This window comes from Dipodomys merriami, unplaced genomic scaffold (genome assembly GCF_024711535.1).
Source record: "Dipodomys merriami isolate MVZ:Mamm:240054 unplaced genomic scaffold, mDipMer1.0.p SCAF_1, whole genome shotgun sequence".
NCBI classification, from domain to species: Eukaryota; Metazoa; Chordata; class Mammalia; order Rodentia; family Heteromyidae; genus Dipodomys; species Dipodomys merriami.
In genome coordinates, this window is record NW_027202270.1 from 128,951,810 (window position 1) to 128,979,541 (window position 27,732).

Below are 27,732 nucleotides of genomic sequence, written 5' to 3' on the forward strand. Positions count from 1 at the left end.
GAAGTGGCAGTGTACCTCAGAATGGTAGAACACTAGCTGGGAGCAAAAGAGCTCAGGGACAGCATCCCAGCTCTCAGTTCAAGCCTCTAATTGACAAAAAAAAGAGTTTCATGGACTTTCTTGCCCAGGTTGGCTTTGAACCATGATCTTCAGATCTTATCCTGCTGAGTAGCTGGGATTACAGGAAGGAGCCACTAGCACCCGGCCCTAAATTTTTTTTTTTTGGGGGGGGGGGTCTGGTCGTGGGGCCTGAACTCTGGGCCTGGGCACTGTCCCTCAGCTCTTCAGCTCAAGGCTAGCGCTCTACCACTTGAGCCACAGCGCCACTTCAGGTTTTTTTCTTTTTGCTTATGTGGTGCTGAGAAATCAAACCCAGGGCCTCATGCATGCAAGGCAAGCACTCTACCACTGAGCCACCTTCCCAGCCCCCTAAAATTTATTTTTAAGATGGCTCCGTGTCACAGAATCAGGTTTCTTTCTTTTCTTTTCTTTTCTTTTTTTTTTTTTTGTCAGTCATGGGGCCTGCACTCTGGGCCTGGGCACTGTGCCTCAGCTCTTCAGCTGTAGACTAGTGCTCTACCACTTGAGCCTCAGCCCCACTTCCAGCTTTTTCTGCTTATGTGGTGCTGAGGAATTGAACCGAGGGCCTCATGTATGTAAGGCAAACACTCTACCACTGAGCCACCTTCCCAGCCCCAAGAATCAGAGGAAAATATACAACAGAGGGGCCATCAGGTGCACTAGACATTGATGAACGAACTAAGCAACTCAAGGGCAGCAGTGGGAAGGAGGGAATGAGAGGGAAAGAGGGAACAGCTTACACTAAGCAAAAGGAAAGAAATGTACATATCACCTGATGTGGAAGAAATAGTTCTATTGTCAATGCTCATAGAATTTACAAACATTATAGACCATATAATGACAATTTGCCTTGTGAAGGTTAAAATGTGTTTGTGACTTTAACTAAGTATCACTATCTCACAATACTGGGAAATTTGTAAAATTTATGTAATCATTTAATCTCAATTAAAAAATTAAAAAAGATGGCTTCTTGCTTATAATGGATCAGCCATAAATGTAAATGAAGTCTCTATTAATATTGTTTTTACAGATGGATTCAGTTTCCTTAAAGTTAAGAAATTATTAAGTCTTAGTTGGGGGCAGTAGTGTTGATACATTCTAGCTACATATTAAAACACTATTTTTGTGTGTGAACCTCGAGTTACTAACAACAAAAAAAGCAAGCAGAGCATATATGCTTTCCTGTAATCCTAACATAAGCAGAGGTAAATAGAAAAAATGTATACTTCACAAATATGAAAAAATGAAAATTTTAAAACCATGTCGATAGCATACAAAGCAGCTTGGGCACAGCTGACAAAAGAAACAGTGAAGATACAAATTACCTAGAGTTCAGTACAAAGAGATACGTAAATGGAAAGTATGAGCATTAAGAGTGATGGAGCTGCCGGGCGCTGGTGGCTCACGCCTGTAATCCTAGCTACTCAGGAGGCTGAGATCTGAGGATCGCGGTTCAAAGCCAGCCCGGGCAGGAGAGACCGTGAGACTCCTATCTCCAATAAAAACCACCAGAAAACCGGAAGTGGCGCTGTAGCTCAAGTGGTAGAGCGCTCGCCTTGAGCTGAAGAGCTGAGGGACAGCGCCCAGGCCCAGAGTTCAAGCCCCACGACCGACCAAAAAAAAAAAAAAAAGAGTGATGGAGCTATGGGGCTGGGAAGTTGGCTCAGTGGTAGAGTGCTTGCCTTGCATGCATGAGGCCCTGGGTTCAATTCCTCAGCTCCACATAAGCAAAAAAGAAAAAAACTGGAAGTGGCGCTGTGGCTCAAGTGGTAGAGCACTAGCCTTGAGCTGAAGAGCTGAGGGACAGTGCCCAGGCCCAGAGTTCAGGCCCCACAACCGGACCCCCCCCCCAAAAAAAAAAGAGTGATGGAGCTAGCCAGGCGCCAGTGGCTCACCCCTGTAATCCTAGCTACTCAGGAGGCTGAGATCTGAGGATTACGGTTCAAAGCCAGCCCCGGCAGGAAAGTCCATGAAACTATCTCCAATAAACCACCAGAAAACCGGAAGTGGCACTGTGCCTCAAGTGGTAGAGTGCTAGCCTTGAGCTGAAGAGCTAAAGGACAGCGCTCAGGCCCAGAGTTCAAGCCCCACGACTGACAAAAAAAAAAAAAAAAAGTGATGGAGAAGACTGGGAATGTGACTTAGTAGTAGAGTACTTGCCTAGCATGCATGAAGTCCTGTATTCGATTCCTCAGTTCACATAAACAGAAAAGGCTGGAAGTGGCACTGTGGCTCAAGTGGTAGTGCTAGCCTTGAACAACAAGAAGCTCAGGGACAGTGCCCAGACCCTGAGTTTTCAAGCCCCAGGACTGGCAAAAAAAAAAAAGAGTCATGGAGAATAGGATTAAAAATTCTCATAGGGCTGGGCACTGGTGGCTCACGCCTGTAATCCCAGCTACTCAGGAGGCTGAGATCTGAGGATCCCGGTTCAAAGCCAGCCTGGGCAGGAAAGTCCTTGAAACTCTTATCTCCAATAAACTTCTAGAAAACCAGAAGTGGCACTGTAGCTCAAGTGGTAGAGCACTATCCTTGAGCTGAAGAGCTGAGGGACAGCACTCAGGGCCAGAGTTCAAGGCCCACGACTGACACACACACACACACACACAAATTCTCATAGGATTCAAATTGGAGTTCCCAGAGAAAAGACAGAGCTACATTCAAAGAGAAAGTTTTCAGAGAATATAAAAAGCATAAATGATACCAGGAGTCTATTATCAAGCAGAGTGAATAAAAAGAACTCTGCACCAAGACACATTATGGTTTAATGGCAACAATCAGTAACAAAAAAGTCTTAACAATAAGCAGAGGGCCCAGTGCCCATGGTTCACGCCTGTAATCCTAGCTACTCAGGAGGCTGAGTTCTGAGGATTGCAGGTTCGAAGCCAGTCTGGGCAGGAAAGTCTGTGAGACTCTTATCTCTAATAAACCACCAGAAAACTGGAAATGGCACTGTGGCTCAAGTGGTAGAATGCTAGCCTTGAGCTGAAGAGCTCAGGGACAGAGCCCAGGCCCAGAGTTCAACCCCACAACTGATACACACAAAAAAAGTCAGTTGGGATGGGGTTTTTTTTGTTTTGTTTTTTTGTGGGTCATCAGCTCTTCAGCTCAAGGCTACTGCTCTACCACTTGAGCCACAGCACTACTTCCTTTGGTTTTCTGAGTGGTTTACTGGAGATGAGTCTCATGGTCTTTCCTGCCTGAGCTGGCTTTGAACTGGAATTTTTAGATCTCAGCCTCCTACGTAGCTAGGATTATAAATGTGAGCCACCGGCACCCGGCCAAGTCAGAGGGATGGGAATGTGGCTTAATGGTGAGTGCTGGCCTAATGTGCATGAAGCTCTGGGTTTGGTTCCTCAATTCCACAGAAAAAGCTATAAGTAGCACTGTGGCTCAAGTGGTAGAGTGCTAGCCTTGAGCAAAAGAGAAGGTCAGGACCATGTCCAGGCTCTGAGTTCAAGCTCAGAGACTTGTTACAAAATTCTCAGTAGTGAACTGCATTGGTGGCTCACACAAGTAATCTTAACTAATAAAGAGACTGAGATCAGAGGATCAAGGTTTGAAGCTAGTCCAGGCAGATAAGTGAAACTCCTACCTCCAATTAACCACCAAAAAGCCAGAAGTGGATTTGTGGCTCAAGTGGTACAGTGCAAACCTTGAGCAAAAAATATCAAGGAGCTGGGCCAGTGGCTCACGCCTGTAATCCTAGCTACTCAAGAGGCTGAGATCTGAGGATCATGGTTCAAAGCCAGCCAGGGCAGGAAACTCTATGAAACTCTTATCTCCAGCAAACCATCAGAAAACCAGAAGTGGTGGGCTGGGAAGGTGGCTCAGTGGTAGAGCGCTTGCCTTGCATGCCTGAGGCCCTAGGTTCGATTCCTTAGCACCAGATAAGCAAAAAGAAAAAAGGCTGGAAGTGTCGCTGCAGCTCAAGTGGTAGAGCGCTAGGCTAAAGTGGTAGAGCGCTAGCCTTGAGCTGAAGAGTTAAGGGACAGCGCCCAGGCCCAGAGTTCAAGCCCCATGACGGGACCCGCGCCCCCCCCCCAAGAAAAAGAAAACCAGAAGTGGCACTGTAGCTCAAGTGGTAGAACACTAGCCTTGAGCTGAAGAGTTGAGGGACAGTGCACAGGCCCCCAGAGTTCAAGCCCCACAACTAACAAAAAAATAAAAAAATCAAGGATAGCACCCAGTTTATGAGTTCAAAACTGAAGACTAGAACAAAAGTTTAACCAAAAAAAGCCCTGTGACACTCTTTTTTTTTGTTTTAAAATCGGTCATGGGGCCTGAACTCTGGGCCTTTGTGCTGTCCCTCAGCTCTTCAGCTCAAGGCTAGCACTCAACCACTTTAGCCACAGCGCCACTTCTGGCTTTTTCTGCTTATGTGGTGCTAAGGAATCGAATCCAGGGCCTCATGCATGCAAGGCAAGCGCTCTACCACTGAGTCACCTTCCCAGCCCCCTGTGACACTTTTATAGATAAAATGATCTTTAAGGTATCTTCCACTGCAAAATATTGTAATTACTATATGTAAACCAGTCTCACCTCCAAGTTTACCACATGTACCAAAACATATTTATCCTTAAAGTCATTCCTTAGGAGTTTTTTTTTTTTGTTTTGTTTTGTTTTTGTCGGTCATGAGGCTTGAACTCTGGGCCTGGGCGCTGTCCCTCAGCTCTTCAGCTCAAGGCGAGCGCTCTACCACTTGAGCTACAGCGCCACTTCCGGTTTTCTGGTGGTTTATTGGAGATAGGAGTCTCACGGTCTCTCCTGCCCGGGCTGGCTTTGAACCGCGATCCTCAGATCTCAGCCTCCTGAGTAGCTAGGATTACAGGCGTGAGCCACCAGCGCCTGGCTAGGAGTTATTTTTTGTTTTTCCAAGTAAGGTAATCCTAGTGACTGAAGAGGCTGAGATCTGAGGATTACAGTTCAAAGCCAGCCTGGGCAGGACAGACTAATCTCCAATTAAGCACCAAAAGAGCTGGAAGTACAGCTATGACTCAAGTGGTAAGAGTGCTCACTCTGAGTACAAGCCCCAGGACAGGTGTACACACATAACACACACACACACACACACACACACACACACACACACACACACACACACACACACACACACACACACACACACAGAGTAAGCTAAATAATATATTAGTCTAGTTTTAGCTGGGTGCTGGTAGGTCACACCTGTAATCCTAGCTACTCAAAAGGTAAGATCTGAGCTGGGCACCGGTAGCTCATGCCTGTAATCCTAGCTACTCAGGAGGCTGAGATCTGAGGATCACGGTTCAAAGCCAGCCCAGGCAGGAAAGTCTGTGGGACTCTTATCTCCAATAAACCAATAGAAAACTGGAAGTAACATTGTAATTCAAGTGGTAGAGCACTCGCCTTGAGCTGAAGAGCAGAGGGATAGCACCCAGGCCCAGAGTTCAAGCCCCACAACCAACAAAACGGTGAGATCTGAAAATCCAAGTTTAAAACCAGCTTGGGCAGAAAAGCCCATGAGACTCTTAAGTCCAATAAAGCAGCAAAAGGCTAGGTCAAAAGACATCAAAGCAGGGCTGGGAATGTGGCTTAGTGGTAGAGTGCTTGCCTAGCAGGCATGAAGCCCTGGGTTCCATTCCTCAGTACCATAGACAAAGCTGGAAATGACACTGTGTTTCAAGCTAACCTTGAGCAAAAGAAGGTCAGGGACAGTGCCCAGGCCATGAGTTCAGCCCCCAGGACTGGCAAAAAAAAACAACTAAATTAAAAAAAAATACAATAAAACAGGGCTAGGAAGGTAGCTCAGTTGTAGAGTGCTTGCCTTACATGCATGAGGCCCTGGGTTTGATTCTTCAGCACCACATAAGCAGAAAAAGCCAGAAGTGGCACTGTGGCTCAAGTGGTAGAGTGCTAGCCTTGAGCTGAAGAGCTGAGCGACAGCGCCCAGGCCCAGAGGTCAGGTCCATGACCGACAAATAAATAAAAACATAAAAAAAAATATCAAAGATCAATGGAACAGACTACAAGACTCAAATAACGCCATATTCTTAGATTCTAAAAATGTATGGTTAAAAAAAAAAAGCCTCTTCAATGATTGGTGTTGGAAACACTGGGCATCTGTATGTAGTAAACTAAAATTAGATCTCTGTTTTTCACCATACACCAATATCAACTCAGACTGGATCAAAGACTTCAATGACTGACCTGAAACTTTGAAACTATTGCAAGATAGAATAGGAGAAACATTTTAACTTATAGGCATAAGCAGGAACTTTTCTTTGAAAAAAGTCCAAGTAATACAAGGAATAAGAGTTACTTGACAAATAGGATTACATCAAAATAGAAAGGACAGGGGCTGGGAAGGTGGCTCAGTGGTAGAGCGCTTGCCTTGCATGCTCAAGGCCCTGGGTTCGATTCCTCAGCACCACATAAGAAAAAAGCTGGAAGTGGCGCTGTGGCTCAAGTGGTAGAGTGCTAGCCTTGAGCTGAAGAGCTGAGGGACAGCACCTAGGCCCAGAGTTCAGGCTCCACGACCGGACCCAAAAAAAAAAAAAAAAAAGAAAAAAGCCGGAAGTGGCGCTGTGGCTCAAGTGGTAGAGCGCTAGCCTCGAGCTGAAGAGCTGAGGGACAGTGCCCAGGCCCAGAGTTCAGGCCCCACGACCGGACCCCCCCAAAAAATAGAAAGGACATAGTTACTAAAGTAGAAAGAAGCCAACAACCTGGTATTGGTAGCTCACCCCTGTAATCCTACTATTCAGGAGGCTGATATCTGAGGGTAGGGGTTCAAAGCCAGCCCAAGCAGAAAAGTTCCTGTGAGATGCTTATCTCCAATTATCCACTCAAAAAACCAGAAGTGGCACTGTGGTAGAACACTTGCCTTGAGCACAAAGAGGCTCAGGGACAGTGCCCAGGCCCTGAGTTCAAGCCCCAGGACTGGCAAAAGAAGAGGGGGGGAGGGGAGCGGAGGAAGAGAAGGAAGGGGAGGGGAAGGAGGAAGAAGAGGAGGAACAAATAAGCACATGGGGAAATGCTGAACATCCTGGCCTAACAAGGAAATGCAAATCAAAAGAACTCTGAGATTGCCTCACATCTAAGTGGGATTGGTTGATCTACATCAAGAATTTGAATGACAACCAATGTTGGCTGGGATGTAGAGGAGAAAGGAACCCTACTGCACTGTTGGTAGGAATGTAAACTAGTAAAATGGCTCTGGAAGGTGGTTTGGAAGTTCCTCAAAACACAAACACAGAACTTCCTTATCATCCATCCATACCACTCTTGGGCATCTACCCAGATCATGTTCATTGCTGCACTATTCACAATAGCCAATTTATGGAAACAACCCTGATGCCCTACAATAAATGAATGGATCTTTAAAATGTTGTATTTATACACATTAGAAAAAGTAAGATTATATATTTGCAGGGAAGTGGATGGACCTGCAACAAATCATGCTGAGGTAGCCAAGCTCAGACAGACAAACACTACATGTTCTCTCTCGGTCTGTCTGTCTCTGTCTCTCTCTCTGTGTCTCTCTGTCTCTGTCTCTGTCTCTGCCAGTCCTGGGGCTTGAACTCAGGGCCTCGGCACTGTCCCTTAGCTTCTTTTGCTCAAGGCTAGCATTCTACCACTTGAGCCACAGCACTTCTGGCTTTTTCTGTTTATGTGGTACTGAGGAATTGAACCCAAGGCTTCATGCATACTAGACAAGTAAGTACTCTACCACTGAGCCACACTCCCAGCTCCTACATGTTTTCTCTCATGTGGAAGCTAGATCTAAACTATAACTGCCCATGATAACAAATATGGAACTCTAGGCATTCACACACCAACAGTCAGTCTACAGGAGGATACTTTTAGGGGAAGAACGGAAAGATTCCTGTGAATACTTAAAATACTACTAATAGAATGAGTTCCAGAGCCTGGGAATGTGGCATAGTGGTAGAGTCCTTGACTTGCATGCATGAAACCCTGGGTTTGATTCTTCAGTATCATATAAACCAAAAAAGCCAGAAGTGGAACTGTGGCTCAAGTGATAGAATGCTAGCTTTGAACACAGAGAGATTCAGGAACAGATCCCAGGCCCTGAGTTCAAGCCCCAGGATCAGAAAAAAATAAAAAAATAAATGAATTCCAGGTAATGGGAACATGGTTTTGTTTTTGCCTTTTTTTTTTTTTTTTTTTTGGTCATGGGGCTTGAACTCTGGGCCTAGGCACTGTCCCTGAGCTCTTCAGCTCAAGGCTAGAATTCTACCACTTGAGGCACAGTGCTACTTCTGGTTTTCTGGTGGTTTATTGGAGTTAAGAGTCTCATGGACTTTCCTGCCCAAGCTGGCTTTGAACTGCAATCTTCAGATCTCAGCCTCCTGAGTAGCTAGGATTATAGGTGTGATTTTTTTGTGTGTCTTTTTTAAGGGGGGGGGCAAATGGAAGGCTCAGAAAGGGAAGGAAGAAGGGTGAACAAATGCAGTCATAGTATTTAGTATATACTATATGGAAAATAAACTATGCCACCTGTTGGCAGAGATAGGAGGGATAAACTGGGGGAACGGGAAGGAAGAAGTGACATTGTCCAAAAAAGAAATGTACTTATTACCTAATTTATGAAATTGGAACCCCTTTGTACAACATGTTAATAATAACAGCAAAATTATATTTACAAATAAACTGGAAGTGGAGTTCCGGCTCAAGTTGTACAGTACTATCCTTAAGCAGAAAAAGTTGAGAGTGAGAGGTCCTGAGTTCAAGCCCCAGAAGTGGCAAAGAAAGAAAAGAAAAAGAAAGAAAGAAAAAATTGGTTTGGCATTCTTTTTTTTTGAATTAATAAAGTTTAGTGGGGATCTTGAAGAATTTGTCCCTTATATTCCTTAAGTGATTCCTTCCTTCTTTTCTTCCTTCCTTTCTTTCTTTTCTTCTTTCCTTCCTTCTTTTCTTTTTTCTTTTTTGCCAGTCCTGGGGCTTGAAATTAGGGTCTAGGCACCAAGCTTGTTTTTGCTCAAGGCTAGTACTGTACCATTTGAGCCACAGTGCCACTTCTGTCTTTTTGTGTTTATGTGGTACTGGGGAATCAAATCAGGGCTTCATGCATGCTAGGCAAGCACTCTACCACTAAGCCACATTCCTAGTCCTCCCCCCCCCCCCCCCCACCTTGCTTTCTCTTTCCTTCTTTCCTTCTTTTTTATAGGTCATAGGGCTTGGCCTGATCTTTTCAGCTCAAGGCTAGTGCTATACTAATTTGAGCCACAGTACCACTTCTGGTTTTCTAGTGATTAATTGGAGATAAGAGTTTCATGGCCTTTTCTGCACAGGCTGGCTTTGAACCTCAATCCTCAGATCTCAGCTTCCTGAGTAGCAGTTTTACCAGCAGGAGCTGCCAGCATCCAGCTTCTACTCTTGGATACACATTAAAACTTGGAATTTGGAGGAAAGCAAAGACAAAAAATGGATGCTGGGAAGGTGGCTCAGTGGTAGAGGGCTTGCCTTGCATGCATGAGGCCCTGGGTTAGATTCCTCAGCACCACATAAGCAAAAAGAAAAAAAGCAGAAAGTGGCTCTGTGGCTCAAGTGGTAGAGCGCTAGCCTTGAGCTGAAGAGCTGAGGGACAGCCCTCAGGCCCAGAATTCAGGCCCCACGACCAACCCCCCCCCAAAAAAAAAATAAAAATAAAATATGTAATGTAGCTGAGTGCCAGTGTCTCATGTCTGTAATCTTAGCTTCTCAAAATGCTGACAGTTGAGGATCAAAGTTTGAAGCCAGCATGGGTAGAAAAGACTGTGGGCCCTTTTTTTTTTTTTTTTTTTTTTGTCGGTCGTGGGGCTTGAACTCTGGGCCTGGGCGCTGTCCCTCAGCTCTTCAGCTCAAGGCGAGCGCTCTACCACTTGAGCTACAGCGCCACTTCCGGTTTTCTGGTGGTATATTGGAGATAGGAGTCTCACGGTCTCTCCTGCCCCGGCTGGCTTTGAACCACGATCCTCAGATCTCAGCCTCCTGAGTAGCTAGGATTACAGGCGTGAGCCACCAGCGCCTGGCTTAGACTGTGGGCCTTTTATCTCTAATTAACCAGCAAAAAGCTGGAAGTGGAGGTGTAAGCAAATGGCAGGTACAACTCTAGCTTTGAGTGGTAAAGGCTAAGGGACAATTCCTAGGCTCTAAGTTTTAGAATCAGTACCTCTACAAACAAACAAAAAACTACTTTATGTCAGGAGATGAGGTCTAGTCCCAGGTGTGTCAACAATATGCTGTGTGACTTTGGCAAATCACTTTTTTTTTCCTCTTAGGTTAATGATTATCAAGAAAGAATCACAGGGGCTGAGAATGTGGTTTCATGATAGAGTGCTTGCCTAGCAAGCATGAAGCCCTGGGTTCAATTCCTCAGTACCACATAAACAGAAAAAGCCAGAACGGGTACTATAGCTCAAGCTAGCCTTGAGCAAAAGAAGCTCCAGGCCCTGAGATCAAGTCTAGGACTTGAAAAAAAAAAAAACAACAACAGAAAAAGAAAAGTCAAAAAATCATAGAACATTAAAATTAGTAGAGGTTTCATAAATTACACAGTACATTTTTTTTTTAGTTTATGGCAAGATTGAGTGACATATCCTAGCCACTTTTCAAGTCCAGGACTTGAAAAAAACAACAACAACAGAAAAAGAAAAGAAAAGACAAAAAATCATAGAACATTAAAATTAGTAGAGGTTTCATAAATTACACAGTACATTGTTTTTTAGTTTATGGCAAGATTGAGTGACTTATCCTAGCCACTTACATAGTTGCAAGCTTTTCTAGAGTAAGCACTTAGCCCTAGGCATCATAGATAAGTGTTCATTACTGAAAAGATAATGGAGAACAGAAAAGGAATAGATTGGATATGATTGTCAACCAACTAGGATTGTTTATTTCCAGGACCAGGATTATTTATTTCCAGTAAGGGTCACAGACCTCCCTGGGGGTTTGGAGGTTGCACAAGGGACTGGATTTGGGGCCTGGTTTATATGGGTCTTAACAAGGAAGCAGAAAATAAAAACTAGGCTATGGTCTCTAGGGGGTCAAGGGTCTTATCATTGGCCACGCCCAGAATGGAATGCTCTGCCTGGAGTTTTTCAGCTAAGCCAAGATTGGAATGGCCTGCCTTTGGACAAGAAGGAGAGAGTGCACCTGGTGTTTTGCTTGACCTAGGGGGATAAGGAAGTCAATCTTTTATATTCCATCTTTTTTTTTTGTCAGTCATGGGTCTTAAACTCTGGGCATGGGCACTGTCCCTGAGCTCTTCAGCTCAAGTCTAGTGCTCTACCACTTGAGCCACAGCACCACTTCTGGTTTCCTGACCAGGCTGGCTTTGAACCACGATCTTCAGATCTCAGCTCCCTAATAAGATTACAGGCTTGACCCACTAGTGCCCAACTCATATTCCATCTTTAGATACATGAAAGGATGGGGAGGAAAGGGGAGAAGGAAGACCTTCAGTTATACTACATTAAGTTTTCTTTCAGTGTGTTCTAAGAAATAAACAGAAGAAAAAGCAAAAGCACTAAACAAATATAAAGCTATTTCTGAAAAGTCTGGTAACTGTGGACCCATTAGTAGGCACTGAAGCCTGAACATTTATGTAGGGAATAGTCAGAAAAAGAACCATGTCAGAGCTTAGTATAGTGGTGATATAATAAAAATTAGTTTAAAAAGGGGAAAAAGCTGGGTGCCAGTGACTCAGGCCTATAATCCTACCTAGTCAGGAGGCTGAGGATAGAGGTTCAAAGCCAGACCGGGCAGGAAAGTTCATGAGACTCTGATCTCCAATAAACCACTAGAAAAACGTAAGTGGCAATGTGCCTCAAGTGGTAGAGTGCTAGACTTGAGCTGAAGAGCTCAGGGATAGCGCCCAGGCCCTGAGATTAAGCCCACGACCAATTAAAAAAAAAAAAAAAGGCGAATAAAACCACCAGAATGTAAGAAGAAATGATGGATAACCTTGAAGGGAAACAACAACAACAACTCCTCCAAAGTGTATTTTCTGATTTAAAAAAACTGATGATGATGATGATGATCTTATTATTTGTTCTGGTCCTGAGCCTGGGGCTAGCGTTCTACCACTTGAGCCACAGCTGTACTTCTGGCTCTTTTGGTGCTTAAACTGGAGATAAAAGTCTGAAAGACTTACCTGCCCACAATCCTCAGATCTCCACTTCCTGCGTAGATAGGATTACTGGGGTGAGTTACCTGCAGTCGGGTCAATTCTTACTGGTCCTTGACCTACTTGGTGTCTGGTGAAATTGGGAAAGTAGAAATTGCCTACTTTTCTACATATCTAAAGAAATGATGTGTAATGAAGGTTACCTAAAATCATATTATTTGGCTGGCCATTTCCCACTTACACTAAACATTATTGCATTAGTTTTCTAATTTACACCCTTCCTTTCCTGGTCATAATCCTAAACAAAGCGTTAAAACCTACAAAAACAAAAACAAAAACAAAAAAATCCTCAAAAAACAGTTCACGCAAGGACTCCAACTCCCGAGATGCTCGATGGCGTTTTTCCACCGCCTGCTAGCAAGGGCGGCAGTGTCTTTCTGGGAGTTGTAGTCATTTAGGGGCCACACTTTCAGGATATGTCGTAGAGGATGCGCCATGTGACTACAACTCCCAGAAGTCATCGCGCGCCACTCCTGTCCCTCCGGCGTCGCGCTCCACCCCTTGTCGCTCCTCCCTCACTGGGCTGCACCTCTCATGCCTTCCTGTTAGTCAAGCTGAGAGAAGTTCACTCTGATCAGCTGATCCTAACTGACAACAGGAGAGGAGGAAGCCCGGGAGGCACCGAAGGAGGAGGGGGGCGTAGAAGAAGATGAGGATGGATCCACCCGTGCCCTGAGGAGCAGCCTCCCACCCCCACTAGCGCCCCGCCGTCCCCGACGCCTCCTCGCCAGGCCGAGCTGCTCCGCGGTGGGATCCCCGGGCCGTGGCGGGCAGGGTGGGGAGGGCACCGGCCCAGCACCCGGCGAGCAAGCGTCCTGGGGCTCCCGCTGTCCCTGGGAAGAAGGGGGGCCGGGTGCGGCTCGGGTGGGGGTGGGGTGGTATAAACAATGGGCTCGGCTCCGGGCTGTGCCTGCTTGGGGGCGATTTGGGGGGACCTTCTTTGTTCTTTGACTCGGCACTTACCTCTGTGGTTGTGGTAGTGGTGTTCGGGAGGGAGGTCGGGTGAGGAAACCGAGGTAGAGGGAAGCGTCGAGGTAAGTAGGGGTCCGAAGGGGCTGATTGTTTGCTTGGCCTGGCTGGCTGGAGGTGTTCTGAAAGTTGATTTTCTAATTTTTCTCTCTCAATTGCGACAAGTTTTGATTTTGGTTTCCGTTTAGGGAACTGGCTGAACACATTAGAGTGTAAATAAGGTCTTCTGGTTATTCCCTCCCCTTCCTTGTTTATCTGAAAATCAGATTGATAGGATTGATTTCGGGAGGGGAGGAATGAATATCCGAAAAGGAGGACTTTTTACTTGGAGTGTTGGAATGGGGGTTGAGGATACCGGGAATTAGGAATGTAAACGTAGAAGTGATCAAAATCCCTTTCCTGCCCCACCAGTTGTCTCCCTCAGCCCCTCCCCCGTTTTTTTTTTCTTAAGTTATTTTAAAGTTAGTTTTAGTTTTCAAGTGACAAAGAGCAAAATTATTTGTTTTGACTCATGCAGGCCTGGCTTTGGAGGGCCATAGTACAGGAATTCTGCCTCCTGTTGCCTACTCCCTTTTGCAGTTAGAAAAAGGGGACAAAAGGAAGTGCAATAATGTTTTTGAACATAAAATTGTACTGCTGTTTCTAGGGCTAGGCATGTGTTTAGAGCTGAAATAGCCCAGTTACAAGGAGAGCTGGACACCCAGGTCTTTTATGGGTTTCAAGTTTATTATTATTATTATTACGCTATTTACAGATGTCTTTGTCCACCTTCCAAATGTAAAGTCAGGTGAGGGTGCAGAGAATGACTCTTCCAAGGACTGTTGGAGGTGGTGTATTATGTTTTTCACTATGTAGCCTAGAGGGGCCTTAAACTGGTGATCCTCTTGCTACAGCCTCCTGAATTTTGGGATTTTAGATTGTGTGTGTGTGTGTGTGTGTGTGTGTGTGTGTGTGTGTGTGTGTGTGTGTGTCTGTCTGTCTGTCTGTCTGTCTGTCTGTCTGTCTGTCTGTCTGTGTCTGTGCCTGTCTGTGCCTGTGCCTGTCTGTACACTCACCTGACTGGGTTATAAACTCAGGATTTTATGCTCTTCTTTAGCTTTCCTCCCTCTGGGCTGGTGCTCTACTATATGAGCCACAGCTCCATTTCTGGCTTTTTGCTGGTAGCTGTAAATAGGAGTTTCTCAGATTTCTCTGCCTAGGCTGGCTTCACAAGTCAGTTCTCACATCTCAGTCTTCTGAATAGCTAGAATTATAGACGTGAGCCACTGGTGCCTAGCAATTATGTTTGTTTTTGAAAGGAAGATCTCTATCCATGGTTTTGAAATAAAATTTTTAGTATAAGAATAAGCCAAAGTAGTTTAGAAGCAGGATGAGAGTTTTCTGAATATTATGGCCTTCTCTTTTTCTTTTTCTTTTTCTTTTCTTTCTTTTTTTTTTTTTTTTTTTGCTATTCCTGGGGTTTGAACTCAGGGCTGGGCACTGTTCCTGAGCTGCTTTTGCTCAAGGCTAGTGCTCTACCACTTGAACCACAGCGCCACTTCCGGCTTTTTCTGCTTATGTGGTATTGAGGAACTAGGCAAGCACTCTACCACTAAGCTACATTCCTAGCCCTCTTTTTTTCAAAATATAATTTTGTTGTTGTTGTTGTTATTATTATTTGTGTGTGTGTGTGTGTGTGTATGTGTTTCAGTTGTGGGTCTGAACCCTGGGCCTGGGTGCTGCCTTCAGCTCAAGGCTAGCACTCTACCACTTGAGCCACAGTGTCACCTCTTGCCTTTTCTGTTTATGTGGTGCTGAGGAATTGAACCCAGGGCCTCATTCATGCAAGGCAAGCACTCTACCACCGAGCCACCTTCCCATCCTCTTGTTGTTATTATTATATAAGGTGTTGTATGGAGGGGGTTACCATTTTATAAGTCAGGTAATAAGTGTGCATTTCCTTTTTTGGACAGTATTCCTGGTGCTTGAACTCAGGGCTTGAGCATTGTCCCTGAGCTTTGTTGCTCAAAGCTAGCACCCTACCATTTGAACCATAGCTCTACTTTGGCTTTTTTTGGGTGCTTAATTGGAGATAAGAATCTCAGGGACTTTATTGCCTGGCCTGGCTTTAAACTGGATCCTTAGTTCTCAGCCTCTGCTTTCTGAGTAGCTATGAGTACAGGTGTAAGCCACTGGTGCCTGGTCATTTTAAGGTACACTTCTGTTTTTTATATGAGTGAAATCCTTTTCCTTCCTCTATTCTAGGTATCTTTTGACATAGTTACTTGAAGTTGAATTATATTGAAAAACTCCTGACCACTGTATTTCATTACTGAAACTTCATGGCTGAGGCCCAGCTCATGAGCCCCTCTTTATGAACCCAACAGACCTTTCTCAGTCATCAACAACTTCGAAGTTCATTTTGACCACATCTTTCCCTGCACTTTATGGAGGATAAAACCATCAAACAAGATCAACATTGCTGCTGATACAAGAGTCTTGGAAGAAGAAAAAAAAGAAAAGAAAAGAAAAAAACAAACCCCAAATTATTTGTGTGTGTGTAAAGATAGATTTTTTTTTTTTAAAGGCATCTAGAGCCTTGTGTAAGTTCTGTGGAGTCTGCAGACTCAAAACCTCTGTCTTCACTTCTGGGGAAAGCTTGGTGACTGTTAACAGAGTGGGTAGTTTCATTACCAGAGAGTTATGAGTGCCCAGACTTCCCTAGCAGAGAAGGGCCTGAATCCTGGGCTGATGTGCCAGGAGAGTTATGCCTGCAGCGGGACTGACGAAGCTATCTTTGAGTGTGATGAGTGTTGTAGTTTGCAGTGCCTGCGCTGTGAGGAAGAACTCCATCGGCAAGAGCGCCTGCGGAACCATGAGCGGATAAGACTCAAAGCTGGCCACGTCCCTTACTGTGACCCCTGCAAAGGCCCCAATGGGCATTCTCCAGGTGTTAGACAAAGGGCAGCTGTGAGATGTCAGACCTGCAAAATCAATTTGTGTCTGGAGTGCCAAAAGAGAACTCATTCAGGAGGTAACAAGAGGAGGCACCCTATTACTGTGTACCATGTCAGTAAGGTCCAGGAGTCCCTAGAGGCAGAGGAGATGGATGAGGAGACTAAGGGGAAGAGGATGACGGAGAAGGTTGTGAGTTTCCTCCTAGTAGATGAAAATGAAGAGATTCAGGTAAGTGCTTGTGTGTGATGGGGTTGGTCCTGGGCATGGAGCAGATCTGAGATCTGCTGGTTCAAGGTAGCTCTCCAGAGGATAGTTTAGGAGAAGCTCCTGTGTGTGTATGTGTATGTGTGTGTGTGAGTGCGCGCGCGCGCGCATGTGTGTGCCAGTCTTGGGGCTAGAACTCAGGGCCTGGATGCTGTCCCTGTGCTTTTTTTTTTTGTCGTTCATAGGGTTTGAACTCTGGGCCTGGGCACTGTTCTTCAGCTCTTCAGCTCAAGGCGAAAGCTCTACCACTTGAGCTACAGCGCCACTTCCGGTTTTCTAGTGGTTTTATTGGAGATAGGAGTCTCATGGTCTTTCCTGCCCGGGCTGGCTTTGAATTGCAATCCTCAGATCTCAGCCTCCTGAGTAGCTAGGATTACAGGCGTGAGCTACTGGCTCCCGGCTCCCTGTGCTTTTTTGTTAAAGGCTAGTGCTGTACAACTGGAGTCACAGCTCCACTTCAGCTTTTTGTGGTTAATTGGAGACAGGAGTCTCAGGGACTTTCCTGCTCTGCCTGACTTCGAACTTTGGTCTTCAGATTTTAGCTTTCTGGGTAGCTAGGATTACTGGCATGAGCACCTACCAGGAGCTCCTTTTCTTTTTCTTTTCTTTTCTTTTCTTTTTTTTTTTGGTGGGTCGTGGGGCTTGAACTCTGGGCCTGGGTGCTATCCCTGTGCTTTTCAGCTCAAGGTGAGTGTTCTACCGCTTGAGCTACAACACCACTTTCAGTTTTCTAGTGGTTTATTGGAGATAAGAGTCTCACAGACTTTCCTGGCTGGGCTCGCTTTAAACTGCATCCTTAGATCTCAGCCTCCTGAGTAGCTAGGATTACAGATGTGAGCTACTGGCACCTGGCTCAGGAGCTCCTATTTTAATCATTAAAACCCAAGACTTTCAAAGGCTTGTCTGTAGTCATTTAGTTACTTACCAGACTCATGACCTTGGGCTGAATGACTTTTCTCTCTTACCCTTAATGTTCTCATCTGTAAAGTGGGAGTGGTGCCTATTTGGTTATTTGATGTGAAGAGATGAAATGAGACTAGAAAATCTGTTGCCTAATAAATGCTGGTGATGGCCTCTGTTGTCAGCAGTATGATTTGGCAGAACTGCTTTTAAAGAGTTATCTGAAGGGCTGGGAATGGGACTCAGTGGTAGCCTAGCATGCATGAAGCCCAGGGTTTGAAGCCCAGTACCACATACACAGAAAAAGCCAGAAGTGGTGCTGTGGTTCAAGTGGTAGAGTGTTAGCCTTGAGCAAACGAAGTTCAGGAACAGTGTCCAGTCCCTGAATTCAAGCCCAGGACTGGCAAAAACAAAATAAAAAGCAAGAAAAGAGAAAAAAAAAAGTTATCTGAAGAGAGTACTGTGAACTTGTGAGTAGATGTCAGTGAGGAGTGGCTGAAAATCCCCAGTACTGAAAAATAAAAAAATATCTTTTACAAAGATGGTTTTCTTTACTGATGGTCTCTTGTTTTTCTGGAGAGGTTTCAGTCTTAATATGAAATTTGTTGCTATGGCAAAACAGCAGAGATCTGGTCATTTACAGGCAATACATATTCATTTAGCTCACATTTCTAGAGACTGGGAAGTTCAAGAACATGATGTCAGCATGTAATGCTGTTTTTTTGCTGCATGGTAGAAGGTGTCACTAGATGAGAGAGGAAATGTGCTTCAGCTCAGGTCTCTTACACACCAGTCCCATCATGGGAACCCCACCTTGGTGACCTTACCTAATCCCAGTTACTACCCAGCAGCTCTACCTCCAAAACATTACCATGTGACCATCACTGTGTATCTGTGGGCAAGTTATTTAAGCTCTGTAACTCAGTTTCATTTCAACTTCATAGGATTGTTGAGAGGATTCAAAGATTATGAATGGAAAAGAGTTGTCATTGGGTCTACCACCTAGAGTCCAATTTCTTTTTGTTGGTATCTTTGGAATATTTGTGGTCCATGGACTTGGTACTTTTGGTGGTGATAACCCCAGTTATCACCACATGGAAGGATCACCAGTGTAAGTAACCATTAAAGAAATTTTCCAATTTCCAACTAAGTACTTTTTTATGTTTTTGTGCCAGATTAGATCTTGAACTCAGGGCCTTGGCACATCTCTTAGCTTTTTCACTTAAGGCTGGTGCTCTTGTGCCACAACTTCACTTTTGGCTTTTTGGTGATTAATTGGAGATTCTCTCAGACTTTTGCCTGGGCTGGCTTTGAACCTCAACTTCAGAGCTCATCCTTCTAAGCCACAGGCACCCACTAACCTGTTTGTTTTTGTGCTGGTCCCGGGGCTTGAACTCAGGGCAGAAATGCTCAGGGATAGCACTGTGCTATTTGAACCACAGCTCCACTCCTGGATTTTTTTGGGTTAAAGTTAATTGGAAGTAAGAGTCTCATGGATTTTCCTATCCAGGCTTTGATCCACAATTCTCAGATCTCAGCCTCCTGAATAGCTAAGATTACAGGCATGAGTCACCAGTGCTTGGCCCAGCTAGGTATTTTTAATCTCTACTTTTTTCCTCCTTAGATACTTTGATGGAAGTGAATTGCATCATGAGCCTTTGTTCTTTCATTGTCAGCTAAATGCTGTTCTAATACAGACTTTTCTTTATTGCTTTGAAAGGAACTAATAGTTATGGAAGAATGACCCAGATCTCCTCTGCCTCCCTTGTCAGCAATAATATCTTCATTATGGATCATGCTCTAATTGAGCAGCATTGTGGACTAAATATCTTCTAAGTGGAGTACTTGGATTTGGATTTGGACAATTGATTCTTGTTGGTTTTGCTATCAGTTCTCCTTGATAATTTAGGAGAGTCATAGGTTGCGTTGTCACTTTCTGAAGTTAGAGAAAGATTTGAGATGAACCAATAATCTTTATGGATAGTGTGTTGGCATCTTTCAAAAGAATGGTTTTGAGGAAGGAGGATATTGATTGTCTATTTTTAGTTAACTAATATTTAATTTTATTATTATTTATTTATTTCTGCCAGTCCTGGGGCTTGAACTCAAGGCCTGGGCACTGCCTCTGAGCTGCTTTTGCTTAAGGCTAGCACTCTACCAGTTGAGCCACAGCACCACTTGGCTTTTTCTGGATAGTTTATGGAGAGAAGAGTTTCACAGACTTTCCTCCCTGGGCTGGCTTCAAATGCAGTCCTCAGAATTCAGCCTCCTGAGTAGCTTGGATTACAGGTGTGAGCCACCAGCACCCAGCTAATTAATTAATTAATTATTACTTTTGTCTGTCATGGGGCTTGAACTCTGGGCCTGGGTGCTGTCTCTGAGCTCTTTAGCTCCAGGTGAGTGGCACTACCAATTGAGCCATAGCACTACTTCTGGTTTTCTGGTAATTAATTGGAGATAAGAGTCTTATGGAGGGCTGGGAAGGTGGCTCAGTGGTAGAGCGCTTGCCTTGCAAGCCTGAGGCCCTGGGTTCGATTCCTCAGCACCATATAAGCAAAAAAGAAAAAAAGCCGGAAGTGGCACTGTGGCTCAAGTGGTAGAGCGCTAGCCTTGAGCTGAAGAGCTGAGGGACAGCGCCCAGGCCCAGAGTTTAGGCCCCACGTCTGGACCCAAAAAAAAAAAAAAAAAGTCTTATGGACTTTCCTGTCTGGGCTGGCTTTGAACTGTGATCCTCATGTCTCAGCCTTCTGAATAACTGGGATTACAGTGCGAGCCACTGGTTCCTAGCTTAATTAATTATTTTTGAGACCAGGTTGGCCTTGAACTCTCAAATCTTCTTGCCTTAGTCTCCGGAGTTCTGGGATTCCAGGCATTAAAAAAAAAAAAAAGACGGGCTGGGAAGGTGGCTCAGTGGTAGAGCGCTTGCCTTGCATGCATGAGGCCCTGGGTTCGATTCCTCAGCACCACATAAGCAAAAAGGAAAAAGCCGGAAGTGGCGCTGTGGCTCAAGTGGTAGAGCACTAGCCTTGAGCTGAAGAGCTGAGGGACAGTGCCCAGCCCAGAGTTCAGGCCCCACAACCGGACCCAAAAAAAAAAAAAAAAAAAAAAAGACACATGTATCTTGGTAAGGAATTTGGAAAAATAGAAAAAAAATATTGTGAAGAAGACAAACTATTGGGAGATGATATTTGTCCTTTTCTTTTTTGTCTTCACATAATGTGTAATTGGGTTGTTGTTAAAAACACCTCCTACTGGCTGTTGCTGGCTCATACCTGTAATCCTAGCTACTTAGGAGGCTGTGATCTGAGGATCATAGTTCAAAGCCAGCCCAGGCAGCAAAAGTCTGTGAGACTTATCTCCAATTAACCACCAGAAAACTGGAAGTGGTGCCTGTGGTTCAAGTGGTAAAGCACTTGCCTTGAGCTGAAGAGCTCAAGGACAGTATCCAGGCCCAGAGTTCAAGCCCTACAACCAACTGAAAAAAAAAAAGACACCTCCTGTTTTTGCTCCCTTTACAAATATAGAGCTCTTGCCAGGAATTGGCAATTTATTAATTGCAAGCCGCATTGGTTGAGACTAATGGATTAGAACAAAATTTCTGTTCAGTGGATATTCTCATAGAGTAATAAGTAGAAAAATACTTAAGGACAATATCTAGTTTAGTTTTCTGATAGTGGCATGTATGAAATACACTGAAAGATGCTCATTTGATGAGAATGTAGACTATAAATTCATCTAGATTGTAAATTGGATACCGAACAGGTTTTTCTGCCTCTATGCAATATTATGTATAGTACATTGTTAGCACGTACATTTTTTTCTTTTTTCTTTTTTTTTTGTTGGTGGTGGGGCTTGAAATTCTGGGCCTGGGGTATCCCTCAGCTCTTCAGCTCAAGGCTATCACTCTACCACTTGAGCCACAGTGTCACTTCCGGTTTTCTGGTGGTTAATTGGAGATAAGAGTTGAAACTCTGACTTTCTTGCCCGGGCTAGCTTTGAACCGCGATTCTCAGATCTCAGACTCCTGAGTAGTTGGATTACAGGTGTGAGCCATCAGCATCCGGTGGATTGGTTATGGATTGGTTCTTAAATTTTTTTCTTTTTCTTTTTCTGTGTGTGTGCGTGTGTGCCTGGTGGTACTAGGGCTTGAACTCAGGGCCTGGGCTCTTTCCCTTAGCTTTATTGCTCAATACTAGTGTTCTACCAAGTTGAGCCATACCTCTACCTCCAGTTTTGTGCTGATTAGTTGGAGGTAAAGTATCTCATGGACTTTCCTGTTCAGGCTGGCTTTGAACCCTTATTCTCAGCTCTTGGGCAGTTAGTATTACAGGCATAGGCATAAGCTAACAGTGCCTGGCTTAGTTTCTTTTTTTTTGAACAATGACCACTGACAGGTAACTTAGCCCCCTAAGTAGTAGTTTATAGATAGGTACCATTATCTGCAGCTTTGAACCTCTACCTCCCTCTCTGTCCCTCCCTCCCTCCTTTTCTTCCTTCCTTCCTTCCTTTCTTTCTTTCCCTTCCCTCCTTCTCCTTCCTTCCTTCTCCCCTCCCTTCCTGTTCAGAAGCTTAACTCAGAGCCTGGGGGCTGTTCCTGAGCTTTTTTTTTTGCTGAAGGTTAGTGCTCTACCACTTGAACTCCACCTCCACCAAGAGCTTTGTTTTCTGTTTATGTGGCTAAGGAATCAAACCCTGGGTTTCTTTCTTTTTTTTTTTTTTTTGGGTCCAGTCGTGGGGCTTGAACTCTGGGCCTGGGTGCTCTCCCTCAGCTCTTCAGCTCAAGGCTAGCACTCTACCACTTGAGCCACAGCGCCACTTCAGGCTTTTTTCTTTTTGCTTATGTGGTGCTGAGGAATCGAACCCAGGGCCTCATGCATGCAGGGCAAGCGCTCTACCACTGAGCCACCTTCCCAGCCCTAAACCCTAGGTTTCTTGCATGCTAGGTAAGCATTCTATCACTAAGCCACATTCCTAGACCTGTTATCCCTCTTCCTTCACCTTACTTAATAAAGAAAATTTTCCTTGCAATTTTTTTCCTTTATTCCTTTTGGCAATACTAAGGTTTGAACTTAGTAAGGTTTGAACTACATTTACTAGGCTGATTTGCTACCTCACTCCCAGCTCTTTTTGCTTTAGTTTTTTATTTTATTTTTCAGGTAGAGTCTTATCCCAATGGCCTCCCAGATCCTCCTATGTACACCACTCCACAAGGCTGTGCTACTAGGTGTGTACCACTATGGCCAGCTTTTTCATTGAGATGAGATTTCACTGACTTTTTTTTTTTTTTTTGGTCGGTCATGGGGCTTGAACTCTGGGCCTGAGCACTGTCCCTCAGCTCTTTAGCTCAAGGCTAGCGCTCTACCACTTGAGCCACAACGCCACTTCTTTTTTTTTTTTTTTTTTCCTATTTATGTGGTACTGAGGAATTGAACCCAGGGCCTCATATATGCAAGGCAAGCGCTCTACCATTGAGCCACTTTCCCAGCCTGGGCCACAGTTTTTATTTTAATTAATTAGTTAATTTTTGTTCTGGTCCTGGGACTTGAATTCAGGGCCTAGATACTTGTTTCTGAGCTTTTTTGCTCAAGGCCAGCACTCTTATCAATTGAGACACAGCTTCATTTCTGCCTTTTTTCCCCAACTTGACTTCAAACCACAATTCTCAGATTTCATTCTCCAAGTAGCTAAGATTACAGGTGTGAGCCACTGACACTCACTTAAAATGGGGTTCCCTTATCACTTTTTTTGTATATACCTACAATGTTGATAATATCTCTATTACTCTCATTTCTCAAATTGTCCTACATAGCCCCCATTTGTGGTTATATTCTTTCCCCAAATCTCTTTGATGTTTCTGGGCATTCATAGGTTTTGATCCTTTACTATTTAGTCATAGGGATCATTTTTAACATCTTGAAGCCTGTAGGTAGTTTCTTCAGATTCAATTGTATATATTTTCTGAGGTCTTGGCATGTGTGGGGAAAGCATATTGCCCATCTATAAACATAAGTTTAGATGCAGGATGCATGATTAAAGGAAAGAGGGGAAAGCCCCTTCTGCAGGAGTCAGAGAAGATCATGCTATAGAGGTGGTTTTTAAGCAGAGGCTTGGTGGTTAATACCAGCTGGGGAAATAGAAATCTGGGGAGAGGAACTGGAGAGAATGAAGGTAGGATGGCATATTTGAGTTGTATGAAGAATACCAGTGTGGCCAGACATGAGCTGGCAGAGTCAGACGTGGAGAGGTACACACGTGAACGGGTGCCAGGTCACAGGAAGCCTCTCAGTCCACGGGAAAAAAATGTGCCTGTATTTGAAGGGTGATGGAAAACACAAGCCTGCACTATAGTAGCAAGTCGCATGACCAAGACAAGTGTTGAAGAGCTGGCTCTTCTTTTCAGTGTGGAGACCATACTGCAGTGGCTAGACAGAGGGTAAGCAGAGAGCCTGTGCCAGGAAGTGAGATGGATCTGAAATTGGGGAGATGGCCCGATGCAAATGAATTTATGACAGAGTTTGAAGGGTCACATTATTTTGAGTGCTGACATATTGGGTGAAGGAGCGTTTAGTGGTGACTTGTTTTGGTACAGCATGTTGATAATGAAGAGTCTGAGGAAGTCCTCAGACAGATGAAGCATCAGTCTGTAATAGTTTGAAACTTAGTAAATTGGCAGATGTATCAGGGACAAAAACTTAACCAAAGCTGAGTGCTGGTGGCCGTAATCCTAGCTACTTAGGAGGCTGAGATTTGATAATCTCAGTTTGAAGCCAGCCTGGGGAGGAAAGCCTGTGAGACTTTTTTTTTTTTGTTAGTTGTGGGGCTTGAACTCAGGGCCTGGGCGCTGTCCCTGAGCCTCTTTGTGTTAGAGGCTAGCACTCTACTGTTAGAGCCACAGCACCACTTCCAGTTTTTGAGTGGTTAATTGGAGATAGAGTCTCATGAGATGCCGGGCGCTGGTGGCTCACGCCTGTAATTCTAGCTACTCAGGAGACTGAGATCTGAGGATTGAGGTTCAAAGCCACCAAGGCAGGAAAGTCCATGAGACTCTTATCTCCAATAAACCACTAGAAAACCGAAAGTGGTGCTGTGGCTCAAGGGGTAGAGCACTTGCCTTGAGCTGAAGATCGCAGGGACAGCGCCCAAGCCCAGAGTTTAAGCCCCATGACCGACCAAAAAAAAAGAGTCTCATGGGGCCTTTTCTGCCAGGGACTAGCACAGATGCGCTTTTGTGAAACTCTTATCTCCAATTAGTGACCAAAACACTGGAAATGGATCTGTGGCTCAAACGGTAGAGCACTATTCTTGTGTACGAAAGCTCAGAAACAAGCTGGGTGCCCGTGACTCAACTCCTGTAATTCTAGTTACTCAGAAAGCTGAGATCTGAGGATCTTGGTTTGAAGCTAGCTGGGGCAGGAAAATCTGTGAGACTCCTTATCGCCAATAAACCATTCAAGAAAAGCTGGAAGTGGTGCTGTGGCTCAAGTGGTAGAGGCTCAGGACTGTACCAGGCCCTGAGTTCTAGTCCCAGGACTACACCCCTCAACAACAATCACAACAACAACAAAAACCCAAATAATACTTTACACATTCTCTCTCTTTTGGTCCTGTTCCTTTTTTCTAATAATCTAACTGGTGAAAGCAGTATTCTCTTTTGGCCTAGTTTGTAGCTTTTCTAATGAAATGGTTAGACTTTCTGGGTTTATTGATTTTTCTAGGTCTCAGTGGGACAGTAATAGGAAAAACAAAGTATGCACAGATCTATTATTTAGAGTCAGTAATAAATAAATGATCCATGCTGTCAAGTCATCTATAATCTGAAGCCAGAGGCAACACCCTTAGTAAACAACTCAAAGGTTAGAATAATAAAGTTTCTAGTAACTAGGGTTCTTATTGGAGTATGAGGATGGTTTTGTGATATTTTCCAAGCACCAGCCTCATCCTAAAATCCTCCTACCTGTATCTTCTTCATGGCTTAGATTACAGGATGAGCCATTATACTCTGTTTGTTGAGCTGCTGTCTCACCACCTTCTGTCTGAGCTGGATCTTCAAATCTCACTGAGCACCAGTGGCTGACACAATTCTAACTACTCAGGAGGCTGATATCTGAGGATCATGATTCAAAGCCAACCTGGGCAGAAAAGTCTGTGAGACTCTTTATTTTAAATCAACCACCAAAAACCAGAAGTGGAGCTGTGGCTCAAGTGGCAGAGTGCTAGCTTTGAACCAAAGAGTTCAAGGACAGCACCCAGGCCCTAAGTTCAAAAGCTCCAAGATGGGTACAAAAAAAAAGTCCCCCAAAATATAAAACAACTCTCAAACCTCAATCTTCCTAATCATCCTCTGAGTAGTTGAGATTATAGATAGGTCCTGCCATAGGATTCCCTCCTTCCATCAACATTCTGTTCTTGTCTTTTTTTTTTTTTCCTATAATTCCTCCATGATTATCTTTTCCCAAGAGAGCTGGGCGGGCCTGGGAATGTGTGGTTTAGTGGTAGAGTGCTTGCCTAGCATGCATGAAGCCCTGGATTCAATTCCTCAGTATCACAAAAACAGAAAAAGTCAGAAGTGGCGCTGTGGCTCAAGTGGTAGAGTGCTATCCTTGAGCAAAAGAAACTCAGGGACAATGCCCGTGTCCCAAGTTCAAGCCTAAGGGCTGGTAAAACAACAACAATAACAAAAAAAACAAAAAACAACAAAGCAACAAATTGTGAGAAGTCTCACCTGTTTGGCCTTCATGGAGACCAGTTTGTCCTAAGTGGTACACAGGAGAGCCCAAGAGTTCTCAGGCCAGAGTTCTGTGCTGACCATGTAGGCTTGGGACGAGGCTCAGCCACCTGAGTGTGGTCAAAAAGAGGCTAGTGAGTATTCTGAACCATGTTGTCCCTGACTCAAAGGACCTTTGGCCCTTTCTGATGTAGGAGCCTGAGATGAGACTTCTTTCCCTTAAGCTGAGTCATTGGCTATCACACCGTCCGTTCCTTTAAGAGGCCCAACACATTGCTTGGCTACTTCTCTTATTTACAGACTTAGAATAGTTCTGCTCAAATACTGGGATTTGGCTTTTTTTTTCCTTCCAAAAATTGGCTAAATGAGACATTATTCCAGTGGGACTTAGGAATGACAATAATGTTCCTTATTGCATGGAATTTTTCTATAATTTTTTTTCTTATAAAGGGGATGTACAGGGGCATTACATTACATAAGTCAGGTAATGAGTACATTCCCTTGTTCTCTCCCAGGTTTTTTCCTCCTGTTCCTATCCATTTTTTTTTTTTTTTTTTTGCCAGGCCTGGGGCTTGAACTCAGGGCCTGGGCACAGTCCCTGAACTTTTTATGCTTAAGGCTAACACTCTACCACTGGGGCCACAGCACCACTTCTGACTTTTTCTGTTTCTATGGTACTGAGGAATCGAACCCAGGGCTTCATGCATGCTAGGCAAGTGCTCTACCACTAAGCCACATTCCCAGCCTGTATAGTTCATTTTTAACATAGTGTTTTCGTGACACTGTACATTTCTTTCTTTTTCTTCTTCTTCTTTTTTTTTTTTTTTTTTGTGCTGGTAGTAGGGCTTTAACTCAGGGCCTGGACATTGTTCTTTAAGTCTTTTTGCTCAAGACTGATGATGTTCTAGTACTTGAGTCACAGGTTTACTTCCAGCTTTTTGGTGGTTAAGTGGAGAGTCTTAACAGACCTTCCTGCCCAGTCTGGCTTTGAATCAAGATCCTCAGATCTTAGCTTCCTGATTAGTTGGGGTTACAGGTGTGATCCACTCAGCTACTACTACATGGGAATTCTTGACCATGAACTGGCTGGGCTGCTCTACTATGCTCTGTGCTTTTTCTGTTGTAGTGTTACCTGTCATTGGTCTGCTTGTCCTAGTCTACTTAGCTTCTTGGGCCTGCTCAGCTAGACTGGTGGAAACCCCTCAGGACTTCATCTGGTTAGTATGATAGAAGGATTATGAGCTTCCAAGGTGTCCACCTTTCTCATTTTTCTCTTTAAGGGCCAGTCTAGGTCAGTGGAAGGGCTCATTTTGTTTCTGTGGTTGGCCACACCCATTGGTAAATTCTGGTTAGACATGCATACGATTTGTCATTTTATTTTCTTAACGTGCTATGTAAAAAAAGTAACACCCCATTTTCCCCCCTAGATGCTGAGGAGCTGTCAGGATAATAAATGAACACAGGATGAGGAGCAGAGTTTCTCTTCCTGCCTGCTCACTGTCTAGAAACCCAAGAAAAAGCCTGTTTTGTTTAGTGATGGTGGAGAGGGAAAGCATTAGATGGAATTATTGGGAAATTGATGCTTGAAGGTGACTGAGGCAGAGATGAAGGAACCCCTGTAAGGTGCCTTCAGTATCTGTTTAACATGTTGGGAACCTTGGGCTCATTTGGCTATAACAGACTCTGGGCACTC

General features: G+C 44.4%; 1 protein-coding gene across 1 annotated transcript in view; it reads left to right on the forward strand.

Annotated features, from left to right (window-relative positions):
* The first annotated feature begins 12,764 nt into the window (after positions 1 to 12,764).
* Zfyve1 (zinc finger FYVE-type containing 1) overlaps positions 12,765 to 27,732 on the forward strand; it is a 60,669-nt gene continuing 45,701 nt past the window's right edge. Inside the window, exons 1-2 of the mRNA XM_070030870.1 lie at positions 12,765 to 12,991; positions 15,458 to 16,378. Coding sequence (XP_069886971.1) covers positions 15,896 to 16,378 — 483 coding nt within the window. The 5' untranslated portion in view covers positions 12,765 to 12,991; positions 15,458 to 15,895. The remainder of the gene's footprint in view (positions 12,992 to 15,457; positions 16,379 to 27,732) is intronic.